This window comes from Miscanthus floridulus, chromosome 11 (assembly GCF_019320115.1).
Source record: "Miscanthus floridulus cultivar M001 chromosome 11, ASM1932011v1, whole genome shotgun sequence".
Lineage (NCBI taxonomy): Eukaryota > Viridiplantae > Streptophyta > Magnoliopsida > Poales > Poaceae > Miscanthus > Miscanthus floridulus.
In genome coordinates this window covers 84303078-84326435 of record NC_089590.1, presented here as the reverse complement: position 1 = coordinate 84326435, position 23358 = coordinate 84303078, and the positions used below count along the sequence as shown (strand labels likewise).

The following is a 23358-nucleotide window of genomic DNA, read 5'->3' as shown; positions in this document are numbered from 1 at the left end:
TGCTAGAAATGGATTTTAGAAGACACGTCTTCAGATTAGAGGTGGGTATTTTTAAGCTACCTGTTTGAATTGCAAACAAGCCTGAGGTAAACCCTCGTCTTTACTAATTATTTACTTACAGAGGTGGGTATCCTAAGATAATTGTCTCAGTTAATCAATAATTTACAGAGACAGTCAACTTAAGATGTCCATCACTGTTAATCAATTAACAACGGTAATTAACCTAAGGTGATTGCCTCTATAAATAGTTATTTTCATGGGCAGGCTTCCCAATGGTGCTATCTATAGAAAACGATTAAGGCGACACACGCTTAAGCATGTCTCTAAAAATAGTTGTCCAAAAAACATTATTTTTTTCATCGAACTTAGATAAAGACAAACTTTATACCAAAATTGAAGATCTTCACATGATCTAAAACAATTGACAAAATTTTGATTTAAAATTGTTTACTACCCAAAAAATTCATTTTTAATTTTATAGATTTTGAAATTTAGAATTTTTAAACAACCTCAAGTGTTGACATGCTATATACCAAAGCTGTAGTTCTCAATACTATTTACAAATTTGTAGTCAATAAGGATTTTATTTGAAATCTTTTAGATTTGTAAATATTCATTTTATGTTCTTATATTTTGAAATTCAAAATCAAGAATTTTCAAATGACTTTGAACATTGAAATAACGATCTATACCAAAGTTGTAGTTGTCAATGTAATTTTCAACTTTGCAATTGACAAGATTTTATTTGAAAACATCTAAGAGCCCCAACTATTTATTTCAAAATGCTCAGGTTTTGAAAGCCAACTTTTCAAATTTTCAAACGATCTCGAACGAAGACACATCATATACCAAAATTATAGAAGTCAGTGAGATCTAAAACTTTAAAGTTGAAACTCATTTCATTTGAATTTATTTATTTAGGGGCTAAAATATTTAATACTTCCTCTATTCTAAATTATAAGATATTTTGACTTTTCTAAATGCGTAGGTTAATTTTGTTATGACATATATAAAAGTAATGTATCCCAAAAAGTCAATAATTTGAAGGGAGGGAGTACAAGATTTCAAAAAGTTACTATAAAAGGACAGCCTTCTATTTATAGTCAAGTGGGTGTGCGCACATTGTATTTATAGCACCAGGTTTAAGGAACAAAATCAGATACGCACCATATATGAGCCCAAGAAGTCAATTCTCACATATAGCTACAAATAAAGGTAATATCAATAGATAATGCTTACATATAACGTACTTAGTATAAAGAATATAACCTTAGATAGCAAACAGTGGAAAGACTACTCAGATCTTCAGGTGAAGACTTCAGTTTCACAAGGACAACTGATTGGTTGATCACAAGCCTAATTCCTCCAAACTCTAGCAATTTGGTACCTATCCGAGATTTTTATCCAAATAATTGAAAAATAAAGCAAACGTAAGTACATGTCGTACTCAACAAATATAACATGGGGTTCATGAGACTCAAAAGGCTAACACTGGTTTAACTGCGATTAGCTTTTAATTGTCATAATTTTAACAATTGAGTAGCAACAAGTTTATCCACAAGCCCATAAATACATGATCAGGTAAACATAAATAATGAATAGCATAAACAGTAATCATTAATGAGCATCTTCATCATCCGTATTATTAGTGTTCAACATCTATTCCGTAAGGGTTCTAAGGCCGCTCGTGATCGTGAGCACAGCTAATATACCAGTTTTACATTCTGCAGAGGTTGTACACTTTCACTGTGAGTTGTGATTTACCCTTTCGCCCGAGGTGATCAGCCTCTTGACCCACTACTAAGGAAAGTCGGCAGGATTCACTATGAAACCTTTCAAAGGTTCGTCTAATAAGTTAGGGCCATTAGATTCATTCGGTAAACAGATGTAGGAACCCCCTGTTGAATGGCATAATTCCATCATGGCTATGCACATAAGAGTAGAGGTTGTCCTATACCCAATTCGTTAAGTCATTCTTACACCAATAAAGGTAACCACTAACAAACTAGAAAAGGTCCTCATACTGAGCTAAAACTAGAGCCATGTAGCCCTCACAGTTGTACTATAAGTCCCGGATTATCACTTACAGATAAATCCTTAGGGAGAGAAATCTAAAGCACCATAAAACAGTCCAATGCTCTAGCCCCCTGGTTCCATGTTGCTAAAAACATCTTTTAATGTTTATTGCATATACCATTAGTCAAGTTACAAGATCATAGCTTTAGTTGAGCACTAGCATCATACTATCCAATACAGTACCACAAAGGTTTCAAGGTACAAGGTAACAAAACACTAGGAAATTCTTAACAATGATGGTCCCATGCTATACTTGCCTTAACTTGCTTTAACCCCAAAGCAATACGCTCAAAAGCCTTTAGTATTCAACTTTTAATCTTCTGCTTCTAATTCTCAGCTTCTAGTCTTCATAGAACAGCTTCTTAATCACCACGTAAACCTCACTGATTGACTGAACCATATATCACCACACATGCATCCATACATGACATACAAACAAGAATATATAAGAACAGTACACCAACCAATAAAAAAAGCAAAACGGCGTATTGCTACGAACACACAATCACAAAAGATACGCTATATGCGATTCAACGAAAAAGTGACTATCGAAGGATTTTTAGTGCAACAGAAAATAAAACCTATCCATTTAACTTATTTTAACTGTAGAAACACATGTAAATATTTTCATTAATACACTTGATCTATTGCTTAAGAAAGAGTGTAGTATAAAACCTATATTGACTTTATATTATGAAAACGATGCAAGTGATAGTATTAATACAATTAACTTTTTTTAACTGTCAAAGCACATTTGAGTAACATGAGAATCACTAACGTCACTGCGTAGAACACGCCAATAACGAAACTACGGTACAAAAGAAACGACTATGGGAGTTTATATTATAAAAGAAAAGCCTAAATGCTTAGTTTATTTTAATTAAGAAAACCATGTGAAGGTGTTATTAATTTGGATTAGTTAAAGCATAATTTAATCCGAAGCCCGAGTTGAAACTACCCATGTTTTATTCCTAAACAACGTCATATAATTTTATCATGGTAAGCTATGTCTTTACAAAATAAAGTATATGTGAAATCAATTAAACGAGTTTATCACATATACAACGTGTTTAACTAATCAAATTTTATTTATAAATATCTCGATACCATTTATGCTAATCAATTTTAATTTGCAAATACAAGTTGACATGTGAGGGCACCTAATCGAATTGTATATGACATGTTGTTAAACTAAGCAAATTATATTTTAGAAACAAATTAATATCATCAATTGATCATATTGATATTATACATAAATTGTCGAGATATGAAACATATATTACTTAATTATAAAACTATTTGCACACATATTTAATCATTTAAATATTTAGCTACATATGGAAAAACATGTGACATGAAAAACATTACCACTAACATATGGTTCACGTCAGCACGGACCAAACGCGACTTAAACGGTGCAAAACATAATTAGAACTTAAATTGCTTTTAATTAAAAAGTTATTGAATAATCATTAATCAAATTAATATTTAACTTATAAATTTCCAAAATGTGAGACATGTTAAACATCGCTGCTAACACGTACCACACATTGCAATGAAACTCGCGCAATCGAATCAAAATTAAAAACCTAAATCGACTTTAATTAATCAACAATTAAATAATTATAGACATAATTAATATTTTAATAAAATAAATTCATAAATATGTGATATGAAAACTAATAGCGCTCTATATAGATCCCCATGATATGAAACTAACGCAACTAGAACGAACTGAAACAGAGCTAAAACGATTAAACGACAAGAAATAACAACAGGATGGCAAAATCGTAAATAGTTGCATCTTCTAGCTTGCTTAAGTACGTATGTGGCCATGGCAGGTTGCTGCTGCTGCTCGTGCGGAGGGGACCGAGGAGGGGTAGGGCCACGGTCGCTGGGGGCTGGCAGCCGCGCACGCGCGCCTCGCCCAGGCGGCAACGGCGGTGGCTACTGCTGGCTGGCTGGAGCGGCCACAGGCAACGATGGCGGCCGTCCTACTCTCTCGCGAGCAGGCGTAGGACGGGGCAGCTGGTAAACGAAGAACACACAGTCGTCCATGGAGGTTTCGCCGAGATGTTCGCCGAAAAAAGAGAAACGAAGGGGAACAGTCATACGGTGATGGATCGAAGAAAATAAGGACACTACGGTGTAGAGAACAACAAGATCTACCTTGTGGTGGTGGTGGTTGACGCCGAAACGCAACAGTTTGGTCGGAAAAGCGTAGAAGATAGATGGAACAAGAGTGTTGCGTAGGGCACTTATCGATGGCCGAGAAGCAACGAGGATGACTGGTCTGAGCAGCGCTGCGACGACGACGACGACGAGAGAAGGCGGAGAAAAATCTAATTTACTATACGAGGGATTTCCCAAACTAGGGGCTCCTCTTATATTAGTTTTGGTGCGCTTTACCCAAGAGGTTGGTAGATATATATAGGAAGAAAAACTCCTCACATCCACGTCAACTAGCGATATGGTACTAATTGACGTTGCACCACTCGCCTGTACTAATGAGCCTAAATAAATATTAAAGCCTATTAGTAAATAAATGCATGGGCCTTTGAGATTTACTAGGATTATTGCACATGGGCTTTGAGTGTTGGAAAAAATGAGAGATTTATTATTTTCAGAATTAATTAATTTCGTGGATAAAATAATTCTAGAAAAGTCTAGAATTGATATTTAAGCCACGAAAAATACTCCGAGACCTCCAAAAATTAGAAAAAATTTTCTAGAGACACTTTAGAACATGATGAACCCAAATAAAGTATTTGGAGCTCATAAAAATATTATTGAGAACTTGGAACATAAAGATTAAGGTGAAGGGGGTAGGAATTAAATTCTAGAAAGAAGTTGAAAAATTCTTAGAGATAGATATTCGTCTCCTAAACGTATAAAAACACACATTATGCACATAGAAACACGAGGTGCGACCGGCATGAATGCAACAAACATGTTTCTACCTTATGATAAAATTTTAAATTAATGAAAAAAAATTCCTATGTTTTCATGTGCACAATAATTCACAAATAAATTATTTTAACTCTATTTTCAGAAGGGGCAAATTTTGGGGTGTAACAGTATTGGTTATAGGGAGTGAATTTTTTTTTTTTTTTTTTGAAATTCATGATGTTCGTATCTATTATTGGATTAACTGGGACGACGGCCGGACCCACGTCTATTAATAGAAAAGGTCTGCCTTTAAAAATACTTCCTAAAAATCTTTCTTAGAAACTTGATAATTCAGTGACCGATCGAGCTAATCATCACCATGTGTTATTAGTGCTGCATTTTACCCATTCTTGCCTAAACAATTGTTTTGGGGCCGACAGCTCCATCTTTCACATCGCACGTAGTTGACCATCAGTTAGTGCATCGATTAGTCGTGATCCTAATCTTAGACATTCTTTAAGACGAAATATATGGTTAACAAGGGCTATATTTAAATAACCTTAATAAAAATTATAAACTTCAATTAAAAAGACTCCGATGGTTAACGATAACACTAGCTTAGCTAGTCGCCAAAGTTAGGTGCACTTGACTCTCACTCCTTTTGTTTTCTCTGCATTATGACACTCAGGGAGTTTTCTATGAATTTTCGCTAACGAAAGAGAAAAATTGCAGTTTGACAGCATAAAGCTTATCATCATCGATCTACCTAATTAACTGTCTACATGTGGAAACCCCAAAAGCATCAGCGCCCTTCACTAAATTTGTTTCAAGAGTCAAGACAACAAAGAAATAAACTTTTAAGTGTACTGATGAGTTAGCTAGCGTATGGCAATGATTTGAGCCTAGCTAAAAGTGTAAGACGACAATAGGACCTCAACACAGTGAAACAGAGAAAAGACGAAATGATGTCTCCACTAGGAACAACCTTCCTTTTCTTATCTTATGCTCGATGTAACGTGACCAGGGTGAATCTAGAGAGCTTATAACCCAACATACTCACACTCTCACACATGCACTCACAATCAGAGAGAAAGGAGAATAAGCTATAGTGAGGGAATACTCATCCTACCAAGTATTAAGTTATTAACAGACTAAAAGTAGCTTTATTAGCTGATTATGTTCCTTAGTAAAAACCTGCTCACTCAGATAGTCATCGACTTGACACGGGTGCTCATATTTTTTTAGGATTTATTTTAGAATTTAACAACGTTATTCTTTCAGTGATAGACGATATACTCGTCAATAATAAGATGTATGTGGTGATTTTATTAATCTCGAGATCAGTCTTCATTTTTAGAGATATTCATAATAGTGGGCCATATATATATACATATATATAGGTAGGGGTGTGCTACCTGCTGCTCCTCTGTCTTCGACCATTTAATAAACACGTTGCTAGCCATATATAGAAAAAATATATAAAAAGGATTAAAGAAACTCTATCTCCAATTCAACTCTCATTATACACCCTAAACCAACTACTAAATCGTGTCACGAGCATCGTGTTTGTGTAATAATGTATGTGATTGAAGGTGTTGATAAAATTCTTGTGGCCTAAAATAATCAATAAAAATGTTAAATCAATGTTGATGCAATAGCTCATGTATATCAAGTAGGATTTAAAACCAATTTTTATTAAGAAAAATACCATACAACATGTGTGTGATACTTAAATAAAGTTGGTAGTGCAAACTTTATAGATGACAATGAAATACTTGCTGTTGAAAAATAATATTGCTTAGTAATATTTTCAATAGCTTAGAAATGCAATTTGAAATAGAGTTCAACTCAAAAAACATAGAAAATTTCAAGCTTGTGTACAACTAGGCATTGCCAAGTTTAGCAATTTATTCAGAGAGATTGGGTTAGAGGGTGATGCGGTGTTTTAGCTCGGCTGAGCAGCCTCATGTATCAGTTTGATCGTGGTGAAGTCGGTTTTGGTTTAGAGGCAATGGTTTAGTGGTAGTCGCTGCTTTAAAATCCATGCACAACACGTTCTCGGGCTAGCCCTCTGGGCTGGGCGCGGTCACCAGGCCACGGGGGCGCGCCGTCGCGGCGTTGGCGCGCTCTGCGTGCGCACACGCGCTGCCGCGCTTGGCCGGCCTAGTCGCCCGCGCCGTGGCGTTTGCCGACCCTGGCCCGGCTGATCGCCGCCGCTGCTGTGGTCCGTGCCGCTATCGCTGCTGCCGCTGTGCCATGCCGCTGGTGCTGCTGCCTCTGTGCCCACGCCGCGTCGACGCCATTGCCGCTACCATCGCATCGCCAAGCTACACGCCTACCGCTCCACCACGCTGCGTCGTTGGCCTGCTTTGATGCCACGCGCATGAGGCCATGTCACCGTCGCCTTGCCATTTATGGCGCTGTGGCGCGCGGGTCACGTCGGCAGCAAGCGCGTGGCCGCCGACTATGCGCCAGGCAAGGCTTGGTTGCCACTGCTCCACGCCATGTGGACATACTGCCAAGTCACGCACAGGACTGCACTGTAGTGCGCTTTCGTAGCCGCTCGCCTCACCTACCCTGCTCAGGCTCATACCGCCCTACCGCATTGCGACGTCGCGCTGCCGAGTACACGTGGTCGCATAGGTACCCCCAAAGGCTCCACCCAAGCATTAACCATGTTTCCCTGCTCGTGCTCTACCCTCCCTACGTGCCCATTTATTGAGACCGCCGCACTGATGGGACTCATCGCAAGCCATCACCGCCATCATGGACAACAGACCGACGTCCCCTCCCGTAGAGGATTCAAAATTCGCATGCCTTAGTTCATTAGAGCTCGTTTCATCACACTTATAGCTCTGCCATAGAGTTGTCTAGCTGAGCCACCCAACCCGAGCCACATCCAAGCTCCATTGCCGACCAATTTTGGTTTCTCCTCGTCGTCGGTCATGTGCACCGCTGTGACCAAAGGGTTGGGGTAAGGCATGTAGGAGTGGTAGCAGTTCAATTGCCCGTAATCCTGCACTCGCCTTGACTCCCTCTATCCGGTGCTCGTATTGTTTTGGCTAGGGAACTCATCGGCGACGTGGCAACGCGTCGGTGTCCATCGCAGAGCACCACCACCCCACTCGATCGCACGTGGCCAGACTGCCACAACGCTTCCTAGCTTTGACCATCAATAGTGCATACACATGGTGAGCTACGGATGCTTCTACACCATCTCTACCTTGCCATGAGGGCATAGGCTCGTCGGAACAGTCGTGCCGCTACCGCGGATAGCCGCTCGCCGCTGCAGCTCATGCCAGCGTGTCTCCGAGTTCCTAACCACCGCCTATCCTTACGCGTTTAGCTGTAAATGGTGGTCGGCCCCTTAATGTCGTCGTAGCGAGCCTAGTTTGCCTGGCGTAACTGCCGTTGCCGTCGGTATGCCGCGCCGCCGCACGTGGGTACGTCGAGGACCACCCCGTTGTAAAGGCAACACATTCCGGGGTCTTTAATGCAAAGTGTGAGTCTGTACTAATAGTGTTTCGTTGTTCCGTGTGATTATTCAAAAACCTGAGCCCTCTTTTGCAAAACGCGAGCGCGCGTGGGCGCCTCGGCCTTGGGCCGTTGCTGGGCCGCCACGACGTGCGTGCCGCTGCGCCGCGCTTGGCCACCGGGCCGAAATGGTCGCCACCGGCCCTTTCCCTTTTCTAAGCAATTTCTAATTTAGCTTCTAAGATAAACTTGTAAATTCAATGTAAAATGGTGTAGTTAACCAAAAATTATGAAACTAGTTTTGTTAGGTTCCTAAAATCATGATATATCTGCTAGTATATTTTGTTCACATAGTTTTATAATATTTTTAGGAGTTATCTAATTAATTTACGATGCTTAATATTATAAAATATAAACTTATAGAAATTTTTATGATAAATTGGTGATAATGTTGGCTCTGAAACATTGACATTAACTCCCTAATATTATTAGGTGCTCACTGTAATTTTGTAGCTCCATAATAATTAGTTTGCTAAGGTATCTAAATGATCCCTAATTCAAAAATATATGTTTAAGCAATAAAATGCCGAAACACCTTGAGATCTTAAAACTAGAACATTTTATAGGAAACAACGTCTTATTCGACAACATGAATATGTAGGCTAGTACGTTAGTCATTAAAGCTAGCTCGTTAGCTTGCAGAGCGTAATCGTATTTAGAGTTGTAGTTGTCGTTGATTATTTACATCTCTGCGTTGCATCCACGTATATCATAATAGGAACAACGATGGATCGTGGAGTCGACCGAAGTAGCAGAAAAGATGATGCATTGATGATCGTGTCACCATGATAGAATGCTAACTTTTGGTTATATCTTGTCCAGGCAAGCTCCGGTGCATAACCCCTATTATTCTACACCTTATCTTATACTTGTGCATTAAGTTTTAAGGAGTTGAATAAAAACCACTTGCATATATATATCTTTATCCTATAAGTACTACTAGTATGTCAGGATCGTGTAGATTGCTATGCTATAGGATCCGGTAGAAGTCGAGTGATACCTGACACTCGTGAGAGCTAGGAAATATATTGTTGATGTTATTATATTACTATCACATGAAATATATATAAATGATAATTGGAGACCGGGCGGAATGGTACTTTAGATCTAGACTTGGTTAGGCATTCGAGCGAGGCTCGGATTGCACTTGTTTCGCCTATTATGTCGGTTAAGGACCGTCCGTTGCTGTGAATTTTAGTCACATCACAGACTTATTATCCTGGGCACATACTTGCTTATAGGAGCGGGAATGCTCATTGCTCTCCTGTTGTGGGTTCCGACTCTTTCCAGACCGACTGATTGGAGGCGGGGACTGTGGAGGTCTAAGCACCATACTGAGTTCGGGACTTAGGAGTGGGGGCTTGGAGTCCAAGTTTGGACGAGGACCTAAACCCCTTGATAGGAGAGTGGTGGGTTGGTCTTGCTTGTGTCTGAGGTACAAGCGGGCACGTGTATTTTGGGGTACCCAGCTGGGATATATTGGTTTGTGAATCACCGTGTGATACGGTACAACTTGGCTATGGTCTAGTGCTATAGTAAGAACTAGAATATGAAAGATGATAAAATGATTCTGATTGCTTACCACATGCTTGAAAGTAGCATAGGTGCTTACATAGAATGGTTAGTTAATGAACTAATGATGACTGCTAATAAAATTGAATATAAGGACGCATATCTAATAATGCTTTCGTAGATGCAACAACCCACAAGCCAAATAAGCCTTGCATATCCTTGGAGTCTTTTATTTTTTCTTCTGTCGGATAAGTTTTGCTGAGTACAATCGAATACTCAGGATTTTATTCCCCCTGTTGCAGGTGATCGAAGGATACATAGAGCTGATCCTTGTGTGTGGAAATCTCTTGGTGGACTCAGAGAGGATTCCTTTTACGCTACGACCGTAGTGTTTATTTATAACCCTTACTAAAAGTTTTTATAAGAAAAGATATAAAATCTATTAGCATCTCTTGTATATAAATGTCCACTATGTTAATGTTCCACCATGTCCTTAAATTAATCTTGCTTCCTCTGTAACTCTGATAATATTGTTCTATTTTGCTGTTATAATTAATTGAGGTAATATTCTAGTACTGTAATAAAGTGATGTAAGAAATGACTTAAAAATGTTGTAAGCTTTATTCTCTCATTTGTGATCCTGATGGAAAAATGTGGATTTTCGAGTTCTCACTTAAGGTGTGCTCGACGGAACTGCGTAGTTTAGTGTCCTCTCTTAAGTACTTAGTGTCTAATAAAATATAAGTACTCCTAAGGAGACATTAGATTAGACGGTTCTACCACATCATCGTACTATGATGGAGAGACAAATACATACAACCAAGAGGATTTTGTCTGGTATGGCCAATGAAAAAGTAAGCCAATCATGCATGATAGATTAATTGGAACCAACGGATATAATAAATCAACACAAATAATTGCACTACAGTGCTGTGTGTAGGCGACCGAAAATTCTAGTTTTCTTGAGTTCTTGCAGACGCTTTGGATACAGACTAATAGTACAAAACAACCAAATAAACCCTAATATACACGATCTAATAAAAAAGAAAAAAAATGCTAGCTGACAAAATACAAAGTTTGACAATTGGGTTGGAAACTCTGAGGAAGCACACGTAATCTTGGTAGCACATCGAGCCCTGTTCGTTTCGCTGAAAAGTCAGGTTGAAAAATATTGTTCGTTGATTTGTTATGAGAGAAAAACACTGTACTATGACTAATAAGCTAGGCTAATAATCACCATGTTGTTGTTAGTGCTGCATTTTACCTAGCTAAACAATATAATGCATCTATTGGTGGGTCCACATCTCCATCTCTAACATTGTACTCGTACGTAGTTGACCATTAGCTAGAGCATAATAGATATCAACGGCCGAGCTACCTTAGGGCCAAAGAGGGCCCTGGCCTCCCCTTGCCGTGCATCAAGATCCAATGATCGTCATGTGCAAGTGCATGTATATTTCTACACTCACATGGTTGTTTTGTGTATTACTGCTTATCGTTAGACCTTAACTGACTAGACGTCTGTTGCATACATGCTTGCTATCTAGCAGCTCATGATGCCATTCTTGCCCATAGCAATACATTCTTGAGGTCCGAGCCGTTTGGCCCCTGCTTGCTTTCAGCGCTAGCTCCGCCACTGGTAGATATTACTAGTAATTCTATTACTATTTCTCTATTTTTACTTGGATAGATATTCTTAAGACCAGAACTATATGGTTATTGGTTAACATGGGGGTATATTCAAATTCAACACGTACTCTAAATATTTCTCCTAAAAAGTCTATGTTTACCAATTCCTAAAAAGGTTTTAGAAGAAAAAAAAAGAAGTTCATCTTCAATAGTTCCTAATATTTGACTTTAAAAAATCAAATGCGGTCCCATTTGACTTTTTTTCTATGGTCTTTTTTTTTCCACGCGAACCTCTTCATCGCCGCGCGTCGTCGTCGTCGTCGTCGCACCAGTACTTCTTCGCTAGTTGCACACATAGCACCAAACAGAGTACGAGTAGTCAGACGTAGGAGTACCACGTACGTATGCGCGCGCCCCAGCCCGCGGTACACAAGACATGCGCATATACATACATGCGCGCATGTAGAGGCGTATAGCTAGCCGTAGAGGCATGGCCACTGCCGCTTGCCATACGTATGTGTACTGTGTACGTATGTGGTGCTCGCTACGTCTTCACTTGAACGCCGTGTCCAGGGACGCCTCGGCGAGCACGTCGAGCGGCGGGAACAGCGAGAAGCCGCCGTGCCGGCCATGGAACAGTCCCAGCTCTTCACCGGCGAAGTCGAGGAAGATCTGGTACTCCTCTAGCGCCTCCGCCACCTCCGTCTCGTTGGACGCCGCCGAGAAGTCGTCCCCGGGGCCGAGCAGCAGCGCCTGCGGCTCCTGCTTGATCATCATCGCGTCCTGCTTCCTCTTGACGACGGGGGCCGGAGGAAGAAGCGCGGGCACCCCCGCAGTCTTGCGGTTCCGGCGGAAGGAGTCCCCGATGTCCGAGCTCCATAGGCGCATGAAGATGTCCGCGGGCTTGGCGCAGCAGGCCTTCAAGTCCACGGTGGAGGAGGACGAGGAAGCGGAGGTTGCGGCCGGCGGACATCGCCCCCGTGACGCCGCTGCCCTCCGCGCGTGGCTTCGTCCGCGTAAGGGGAAGGAATTTCGTCTAAAAGATTAGAGTAAATATTAGAAGTGGTTAGAGATGATTTTTCCCCATTTTTCTAAAAAACAAGAATTAGAATGATGTTTTGGAAACTCTCGAAGATGCTCTAAAGGCCGTACACGGTACACAGGTGACACCTGCATACTACCTGCTCGCCCGTTCACGCGAAATCCGGCCAGTTGATGAGTTTGTCTCAATGTAACTATGCATGCAGCTATCATTAACTATGGATGCAGCTATCATTAAGGAGTTTGTATTGGATGCGGATTATTATAGGCAACATATGTATGAAACATACACCGTTGAGGTTGAGTTGATGATATACGTGGACTCCCTTTTTAATCCGAAGGATACAATGATAGGTCTCGTGGAACAAATTTTAAATCTAATGATACTTTTTTTTGAACGAGTACAAATAATGATCTCTAGGTGATGAGGACCCTAGCTAATTGTGCTGCAGTGTTTGTAAGCGACCAAAAATTGTAGCTTTCCGTGACTGCGTAATGCAAAATTCCTCTGGCAGATGCTCTTGTTGTTGACATTTAGAAAAGGGACACCCCTAAAGATGAACTATTCCTGTTTGCAGATGTGCCTCACCAACTGGCTCACCAAACTATTTTCTTTTTCTTTTTCTTTTCTCGTTTTTACGTTCTTATTGATGCCCAGACGCTCGTGATGGACTAAGGCCCAGCTTGAATTATAGGACTAACAACTAACGGACTAATTTTTTAGTTCCTAAGAATGCAAACACACAGAACGTACAATTGCTAGTCAACTAGTCATGTACTAGTTGTTAGTCCATTAGTTCAGAAATATGAGCTAATAATAGAACTGGTTGTTAGTCCTAATTTATCTAAACATGTCCTACATTTTTCTCGAACATGAAACCTAACATTTCTCCTTTATCAATTTCTCACTATATCTCTGTCGTTCAACCTTGCGGATATACACATAACGTAGAAACATCAAACTAGCACCCTCTGTCACAAAAAAACATATCATTTAAGAAGAGATTTGGTCAAAAGAAAAATCAATAACTTTTAAGTTATTTTTCAAATTAATGTTAATTAAGTTTGAAGATTTACAATCAAATATACTTGCAAAATCTCGCAGATTTGAAGAATATTTTTAACAATATATTCTAGAATAGATATTAGTGTGATTGTACCAAAGACTGTGCAAAGTCAAATATGAAAAGTATTCGTTTACTAGAGGAATAGCGACTGGCATAGTAATCACCATACTTTGGAGCTTTGTGATACTTAACGTAAGACTAACTAGCTAGTCGCCAAATTAAGTGCACTTCACTTTCACTCCTTTTGCTTTCTCTGCATTAGTATTTGACACGTACACTGAGGGTGTGTTTTCAAGGAATTATTATCATTAAAGAAAGCAAAAAATGCAGTTTATTACCAGCATAAAACTTAACATCATTTAGCTAACTGTTTACAAGTTGACACTCCAAAAGCACCACCGCCCTTCACTTTTGTTTCAAAAGACAACAAAGAGATATTTTTAAGTGTGTTGAGTTACCATGCACCATTGGGTTGAGCCGAAAAAGTGTAAGACGATAGATCTCTCAACACAGTGAAACAGAGAAAAGATGTCTCCACTAGGTACAGCCTTTCTTCTGTTGTCTTTTGCTTGATGCAGTTTGACCAGGGTGAAGCTAGATAGCTTATATATAGCCCAATATAGGTTCTGTTTGAATTCATTAGCCGCTAATAATTAGTTAACCAATACTCATAGCTACTATTAGCTAGCTAACTATTAGATATTATTAGTTGGTTAAGATAGTTGTTAGTTGATCATTAGCTAACAACTAGCTAGACTATTCGTTGGACTGTTTGGATCGAAAAGAGTTATAAGATGCTTTGCCTTTTCTAGATACATTACTTTTACTATGTATTTACACACAAAGCTACGTATCTAGAAAAGTTAAAACGTCTTATAATTTTGATTAAAAGAAGTAATTATCAGCAGTTAACTATTAGCTTCAGATCCAAACAGGGCCATACTCACCGTGTCAAAAAGGAGAATCAGCTAGATGAAGAGAGGAATACTCATCCTATCATCAAGTATCAACCCACCAAGAAAGCATATATGGTGGCCTGGTGGAGCATGCATCACAACACCTGCAGAGAATAGCGTCCATTGACACTCTCATGCCATCGTTCTCACTTATTCAGAGAAGCCATTCAGGCTATCCATGACTCGTGGGCTACGGCGTCGATTCTCTTGCCTAGGTTATGGCCATCCATTCCTTTCAGGTGCTCTCACTGTGCCATGCCTCCTTTTTCAAATGAAAGGAGGGCACAAGCGTCACTTTCTGCAACAAGTTCGTATGGATAAACATACCACATAATACATGCATACATACAGCCTAACCTGGTGATGTAGACTATGAGCCGTGACGTAGCCGCAGTGGCTGCACCTGCACTAGCCGCAGCGCTCGCCGAGTCACTGTTCAGTTCAGCAGCTGCCTCGGATGCTGCTTCCTGCTGGCCCTGACGCCAATCTTGGCATATTCAGAACTAACCTGAATGAAAGCAAGAAACGGCATCCAGAGTCAGGGCTTGCAAACATGAAGAAGTAATCATATGTTCGATACTTCGACTGTACTAGTGCGGAGTAGTAGTAGTCTCGAATATTAAGAGAACTAGAGGATTTCTACGGAAAAATATTTATTTTTTGTTCAATGGCTTGTGTCTTTACATGCGGTGGTGAATCGCGTGCAATTATTGTAAATAAAAACATTTTTTGATTTGCTGGTGACGAGAAAAGGTCACAGGAATTAGTTCCCGGGCATAATTCCCTGCATTATTACTTAACAAAATCATCGCATTGCATTCCAATTCCCTTGCATAATTGCAGCGCCTTTTGTTCGATTTGAAGAATATAGGCATGTTCTCTTTGCTGAAAAGTCATGGCTGAAAATACTATTTATTGACTTGTTGTGAGAGAAAAACATTGTTCGTTCGCTGAAATAGTATGACTTATAAGACAAGCGAATAAGAACAAGCGAACGACTTATAAGATAAGCGAACGAGAACATAGTACGGACCACAACAGACACGGGGAAATTCCTACAGCCTAAGCTACCAGCATGTTTCAGGGCCAGACACCGACCAAGCTTTCATATGTAGGCCTCCCTGAAGGGACCAGATGGTGGCAGATGTGACTGTTTCATCCGAAATAGTCCTTTTTAATGCTCTGAAAAAAATGAACTTTTGTAGGCAAAATAATACTGAAAATCTCTAGAAAAGGACACCCATGCTTAGCTAGCATGGATGGGGAAAGTTCTAGTAGGTATGCATAAATGATCTCTTGTATAAGTACTTTGCATCTAGTTACTGGCAGGTACACGTTGTGCTTAATATTTATTTTTATTCTTTGCTACCAAGAGTATAAAATATAGTAAAGATAATAAGATATGGTAGTATTGAAAAAAGTTGGCTCAGGTTGTACATCGTTGAACTTAAAAAATGGCACCCCACTAACTGACTATTGGCTGTTGTCTAGAGTACTAAAAGTCCAGATACTACAGAAAAATCCCGGCTGTTGTCTAGAGTACTAGAAGTCTAGATACTACAGAAAAATCCCAGAGCATATAGAAATCAACAATGTCAAACCACAATTTTTTATATTCCAAGTTGCAAGCGAGCAAACAACTGCCATACCATACCAAGGCTACTAACTGACAAGATGAAACTGAAACGAAATACTAGTTTAACCGAGGAGAGACGGTGACAAATCTGGATCTCAGCAGGTAGATTAGGACCTGATTAATCAAATAATTTATGGAACAGAATCAATGCCATTAAAAAACTATTTTTTTTCTACTAGATTGATGGCTGACAGTGACTTGCCATGTCATGATGCCAACATCAGCGCTCCCCGTGGTTTGTAGCCGTGTTTAATTTTAGAGCGTAAAGTTTTAGCGTGTCACATTGAGTGTTATATAAGGTGCTGTATGTGGTGTTCGTATACTAATAAAAAAACAAATTATAGAATTTGTCAGTAATTTGTGAGACGAACTTATTAAGCTTAATTAATTCGTTATTAGTACATGTGTAATTATAGTACTAAATTGTCAAATCATGAACTAATTAGATTCAAAAGATTCGTCTCACAAATTAGCCATTAACTATATAATTAATTATTTTTTAAGTCTATATTTAATGCTGATGAGATAGGAAATAAGCTTTACTTATAGGGCCTTAGTTACAAACTTACATGTCCGGTGCTCCGGTCCACAGCCATGTCATAAGCAGCCAGCAGCCAGGCAAGAAGTTAGCTGCAAGAAGCGCAAAACTTCTCCTTTGCTCTCTCTCTCTCTCATCTTCTTCCTCCGTTCTTCTCCTTGACTGTAAGTAGTGGCAAACTTGCAATCATTCATAACGGAAGGCAGGGGTTCTTTGTCATAATTCTGGACCGAATTCGTGGGTGGGGCGCCCCACCTGCCTGCCTGCCTCCGCTGCTCGCAGTGCCTAGACATCTGCTGCTCCTGCTCCTGGCTCCTGGCAGTATTTCTTGCCTTCTTTTGCTCCGCTCGGTTGGGTATTGCTGCTGCTGCTTCCTCCAGTCTCCACCTCAACTCCTCGTCTTCCTCCTACTCGCGCAGCTCTCGTGCTTCGCCCGTTCGGGGACGGTCGTGGCGCCAGCGGCGTCAAAATTCGATTTCCGGTGAGCTTTTCGGAGGAAAGGTTGTTTTTTTTTTTGTTGGGATTACTCGTGGCTAGAGCAAACAGTGGCCCATTTCTGCTTCTTGATTTCGGTCCGTGCTGTGAGGTTCGTGTGATTTGTCGCGCTTCACTGTCGGACCGAGGATTCCATTTTCGTTTCTTGGCTGGAAGGCTTGGTGATTGCAAACACCAAGAATCGAATGCATGGACCGGTGCCGATGACGAGATTCGAGTCTGGATTTTGAGTGTGGGATCAAGCACCTGTGGAGTCTGAATACCGGTTCCTAGCACACGATTTCACATTCGAGGAACTGTCACTGAGGGGAAAAGAGGTCAATGGCATCGCAGTCAGAAAGTGAGCTGACAAACCGGGGAAGCATGTGGGAGCTAGATCAGAACCTTGATCAACCCATGGATGAGGAGGCGGGCAGGCTGAAGAATATGTACAGAGAAAAGGTCTGGCATTTCTCTCTTTTCAGTCTTTTTCATGTTGATTCTGTTTTTGTTGCCAAGACGGCAAGACTTGAATTTTCCTCAATACTTGCAGTCTTGCAGACTTGCAGTAGATGTAACTTTAGTGTCTTCATGCACAATCCATCTCATTGTGCATGTGCAGTCCGTTCTCTGAAAACATCTAGATTCTGGAATAAATGCACCATTTCAACACCACTGCATTTTTTACTGCACAACATGTATTCTTTCCAACTGTAGAGGATGATTGAAGAAACTTGGTTCGACTCCTGGGATCATATTACCATCTTTCCTAAGGAGCCCTTTTGTTTTAAACAAGTCTATGATTCATTCTACCTCCAATGAAATCACTACGAGAAGAATCTCTGGTCCGAGGAAGAAGAATCCTAGCTTGTGATTTAAGTAAATAGGCTGCTAAATCAAGAATTTCTGTTGACTGTTGTTTCCTTTCATGCAGAAGTTCTCATCAGCTTTGTTACTACGGCTGGCATTTCAGAGCCTTGGAGTGGTCTTTGGTGACTTGGGCACGTCACCTTTATATGTGTTCTATAATATATTTCCTCATGGAATAGGCGAGGGTGAGGATGAGGATGTTATTGGAGCTCTTTCCTTGATTATTTACACCCTCACTCTCATACCACTTCTGAAGTATGTATTTGTTGTCTTGAGGGCAAATGACAATGGTCAAGGTAAGATGCTTGATCCTCACAGTCCTATTTTGTTTGAAAGGACGGCAAGAGTTTTGTGAAAAGTTAAGTTTCATTAGATGAGACGAAAAGAAAAAATACTAAGAACAAAGTACAAAAAACACCTTTTCCAATAGCACCTTCACCGCAGACAGACAACAATGTGCAACTAAGTTTTTATTTAAAGGAATTTTCTAACCAACCCCTTAAGATCTGCATGCCGTAAAAAGTGAATTATTACCAGCAATACTTCTCAAAGAACTAAATTTGTACACATTAGAAAATAGAGATTTTACGGTACTTTGGAATTATGATAGCACATCAACTTTGACATATCACACCTCTTGAATTTGTTAGAAGAATACTTTTCTTTTCTTCAGAGATGCCAGGGTGCTAAAGTGCATTTCTATAATGATTAAACTTTTGACCTGAGAGATTTTTGCTGCTGCTCAGTGTTTGCATAGCGTGTGACTCCTAAGGTGACAACATGTTGCACTTTCTTGCAGGTGGTACATTTGCTCTTTATTCCCTATTATGCCGTCATGCAAAGATCAACACCATACCTAATCAACACAGGACCGATGAGGAATTGACGACATATAGTCGGCAAACCTATGAAGAGAATTCAGTTGCAGCAAAAATAAAGAGATGGATAGAGTCACATGCATATAAGAGAAACATTCTTCTTATTCTCGTTTTAATTGGTACTTGTACAGCAATTGGAGATGGAATCCTTACACCTGCTATATCTGGTACTCATCGTCACTTTTTTTTTAAGATGCTAAGCATCACATTGTTTTTTGACTAAATCTGATGGTTTTTAGGATGTGACTTATGGTTTTGTGGTTTCTGTAGTTCTTTCTGCATCAGGTGGCATTAAGGTCCAGAATCAGAACATGAGTACCGGTATGTATTTCCCATTTTATATTATTTTTTGTGTACTGCAACTTATTGATTTTTTATTCAAAGATATTGTAAGCAAACCAAAGCTTGTTCTTGCAACAGTGGAAGGAAATTAGTGTAGTGCATATCTGTTTCTGTTGATGTTTGCATCGCAATCTCATCACACATCAGTCCTTTTCGGTTTTACTACAGCAGTTCCAAAGTCCCAATCTATCTTTTTAATAATTTGACAAGTAAAACTGATATTGCTTTCCTCTGCATCTTGCAGATATTGTTGTGCTTGTCGCTGTGGTCATCTTAATCGGATTATTTAGCATGCAACACTATGGAACAGATAAAGTGGGATGGCTCTTTGCACCAATAGTTCTCCTCTGGTTCATCCTAATTGGAAGCGTCGGAGCTATAAACATACACAAGTATGATAGCTCTGTGTTAAAAGCATACAACCCAATATATATATACCGGTTTTTCCAACGGAGAAGGAATTCTGACATCTGGACGTCTCTGGGAGGAATCATGCTTAGCATCACGGGTCAGAGTTGGATTGCTTTGTTTTTCTTTTCATTTTTTTTTTTTGGGGGGGGGGGGGGGGGGGGGGGGGGGGGCGGTTAAAAAATAGCTTGCTTATGTTTCAGCGCCTCTAGTACATCCAATATCCATTGTAGCATGAAAAACATTCTTTTTCTGTGCAGGAACTGAAGCGTTATTTGCTGATCTCTGTCACTTTCCTGTGTTGGCAATTCAGGTAAAAGCCTTAAGTATCAAGTAGCCATATGCGAATTTAGTTGCGTGTTTGCTAAAGTGAAGGTATATTTGCAGATTGCTTTCACCTTGATTGTGTTTCCATGCCTTCTACTAGCGTACACAGGGCAGGCTGCCTACATAATTTCCAACAAAACACATGTGGCTGACGCCTTCTACCGATCAATTCCAGGTCCCCCTCATCTACGACATCATACAATCCTATTCACAACTAATTTTAAGGCACCCCCTCATCTGCTAGGTGCACACTGGCATAGTGCATAACGCATTATTGATAGTGCCTATTGTCACTGTGTACTGGTGCTTTTCTGTAATTTGGTGGTGATAGTGATATGTTTGATCATTGCAGATGCCATATACTGGCCAGCCTTTGTCATAGCAACTGCTGCAGCAATTGTTGCAAGTCAAGCCACCATATCCGCAACCTACTCAATCATAAAGCAAGCTCTTGCACTTGGTTGCTTCCCCCGCGTGAAGATAGTCCACACCTCGAAGAAATTCCTTGGACAGATTTACATCCCTGACATCAACTGGATCCTTCTGGTTCTCTGCATTGCTGTAACTGCTGGATTCAAGAACCAAAGCCAGATAGGAAATGCATATGGTAAGGTTTCCTTTTCCTCTGAGAACCAAAATATATTGTTTTCTCTCTGAAATGAGAACAAACAGGTGGTGCTGAACTTTCATGACATGACCTGCACTGCATAATGCATCAGACAACACTTAACCATCAGCTTTCATATTGAATGGATGAATGAGCAGGTACTGCAGTGGTTATAGTTATGCTAGTTACGACATTCCTGATGGTGCCAATAATGCTGCTGGTGTGGAAGAGCCACTGGATCCTCGTGGTCACCTTCATCGTGCTCTCGCTCATGGTGGAGGTTCCCTACTTCGTGGCGTGCATCCTGAAGATCGATCAGGGCGGCTGGGTCCCGCTCGTCGTGGCGACGGCCTTCTTCGTCATCATGTACGTGTGGCATTTCTGCACGGTGAAGCGGTACGAGTTCGAGATGCACAGCAAGGTGTCCATGGCGTGGATCCTGGGGCTGGGCCCGAGCCTGGGCCTGGTGAGGGTCCCGGGGATCGGCTTCGTGTACACGGAGCTGGCGAGCGGCGTGCCGCACATCTTCTCCCACTTCATCACCAACCTCCCCGCGATCCACTCGGTGGTGGTGTTCGTCTGCGTCAAGTACCTCCCCGTGTACACGGTGCCGACGGAGGAGCGGTTCCTGGTGCGGAGGATCGGGCCCAAGAACTTCCACATGTTCCGGTGCGTGGCGAGGTACGGCTACAAGGACCTGCACAAGAGGGACGAGGACTTCGAGAGGATGCTGTTCGACTGCGTCCTCTTCTTCGTCCGGCTGGAGAGCATGATGGAGGGCTACTCCGACTCGGACGAGTTCAGCGTGCCGGAGCAGGCGCCCGGCTCCGGCCGCGCGGCGTTCCTGGGCGAGCGGGCCTGCGCGACCATGTGCTCCAACGGGGAGCTGAGCTTCTCGTCGCAGGACTCGATCGTGCCCGCCGCGCAGTCGCCCCTGCCGCCGAGGGGGCTGCGGCTGCAGCTGCAGTGCTCAGCGTCGGCGTCGGCGGTGGGGCAGGCCAGCAGCGGCGACACGGTGGGCGACGAGCTGGAGTTCCTGAACCGGTGCAAGGACGCCGGCGTGGTGCACATCCTCGGGAACACCATCGTGCGCGCGCGGCGGGACTCGGGCGTCGTGAAGAAGCTCGCCGTCGACTACATGTACGCCTTCATGAGGAGGGTGTGCAGGGAGAACAGCGTCATCTTCAACGTGCCCCATGAGAGTCTGCTCAATGTCGGGCAGATATACTATATCTGAATATCTGATGAGAGGGAGAGACTTCTCAGATCAAATCCTTGTAGTATTTTTTTTGTTCCCGGGTAGGATGGACATTATTGTCTTGGATCTTGTACGTACAGAATAAAGCAGTGAGCTCCAGACCTCCGGTAGTGACAAGGCGACTGCCGTGCGCGGGAAAATGCCGCCGTGGCGTCTCCGACGGCGACCGGCGTTTGGGACACGGACTGCGACGGCGACAGCACGAGCACGTGCTCCGTCGAACGAAGTTACATCCGGGGCTTTACAGTTACACGTGTGCCTGCGACTCGTCGGTGGCGCCGGTTGTCCTCCAGCAGCGCCCGCCGCCTCAGTACGTCCAGCGCACGGGCGCATGGGCAGACCGGACGTCGTCAAGTGGCGAGGGTGCGGGCGGACAATGCGACCAGACAGACTCCGAGCACGAGGACGAGGACGGAGGGTGGAGAGCGACTGGGGGTGCCGCTTCACCACTCGCTGCGGATCTCCGGCAAATCCACGTCGCCTTCGACATCGACGACGACGGCGGACGGGGAAAGTCATGTACATGAGACTATGAGAGGTACCAAACAGAGGGGAGGAGGGCATGGGGCAGGGTACGCACCGAGGGCAAACCGAAGTCGCAGAGCGCTCGGAGGCCCGTTGGCCCATCTTCTTGGGCCGTCAGCCGTCATCGAACGGCGAGTCCGACGGTGGTGTAGCGGTGTAGGTGTGTAGGCTGTGCGCGCTTGCGCCGGCGGCACGATCAGTCGGGCCGGGCAAAATGGGAGTCTGTTTACAATACTGCGCTATCTGCTGACCTGTTACGGGCTTGTTTGCTTAGCTCTATTCGAGAATTGGAAGAGGATTGTAGGGGATTTTATCTCCTACAAGCCAAAAATCTTTCTCAATCCTCTCGGATTAGAGATTAACCGAACAAATCTTACATAATTTTTTTCGAACCAAGACACCTATGGGACCGTTGGTTTCAAAAGTTTAGTGAGATGCTATTAATCAGCCTGTTCGCTGATAAGCCCGGCTGGTGCTGATTTGTTATGAGAGAAAAACACAGTATCATAACTGATAAGCCCTGACTAAAACCAATAAGCAAACATACTGATTGTATGCACATAGCGTAAGAGTGAGTGAGAGAGAGATTAAAGCTGGCCACGAGCGAGCGAGCTCCACCCTAGCCAACTAGCATAGAGATAGGGGCTACGCCTAGCGTGGTGGGTGTGGTAGTGTGGTGGCAGGATGGGGGCGAGGAGGTGAACAAGGTGGGCAGCATGGGGACGGTGGTGGATGGGTTGGGGGATCCAGAAACGGTTACAAAACACCTTGAGGATGAAGCATAGACGCAA

General features: G+C 42.0%; 1 protein-coding gene across 1 annotated transcript; it reads left to right on the top strand.

Moving 5' to 3' along the window:
• The first annotated feature begins 16939 nt into the window (after positions 1 to 16939).
• On the top strand, positions 16940 to 22824 carry LOC136491425 (probable potassium transporter 11). Its single transcript, XM_066487707.1, has 9 exons — positions 16940 to 17814; positions 18287 to 18518; positions 19022 to 19267; positions 19371 to 19421; positions 19687 to 19950; positions 20111 to 20163; positions 20238 to 20352; positions 20530 to 20784; positions 20943 to 22824. Exons 1-9 carry the CDS (start codon positions 17695 to 17697, stop codon positions 22019 to 22021), a joined length of 2415 nt encoding a protein of 804 aa, XP_066343804.1. The 5' UTR covers positions 16940 to 17694; the 3' UTR covers positions 22022 to 22824.
• The last annotated feature ends 534 nt before the right edge of the window (positions 22825 to 23358 follow it).

Coding starts and splice junctions, on each gene's coding strand:
- LOC136491425 (XM_066487707.1), top strand. CDS start 17,695: ATGGCATCGCAGTCAGAAAGTGAGCTGACAAACCGGGGAAGCATGTGG. Junction 18,519..19,021: donor GGCAAATGACAATGGTCAAG/GTAAGATGCTTG, acceptor ACTTTCTTGCAG/GTGGTACATTTGCTCTTTAT. Junction 20,164..20,237: donor TTCCTGTGTTGGCAATTCAG/GTAAAAGCCTTA, acceptor GTATATTTGCAG/ATTGCTTTCACCTTGATTGT.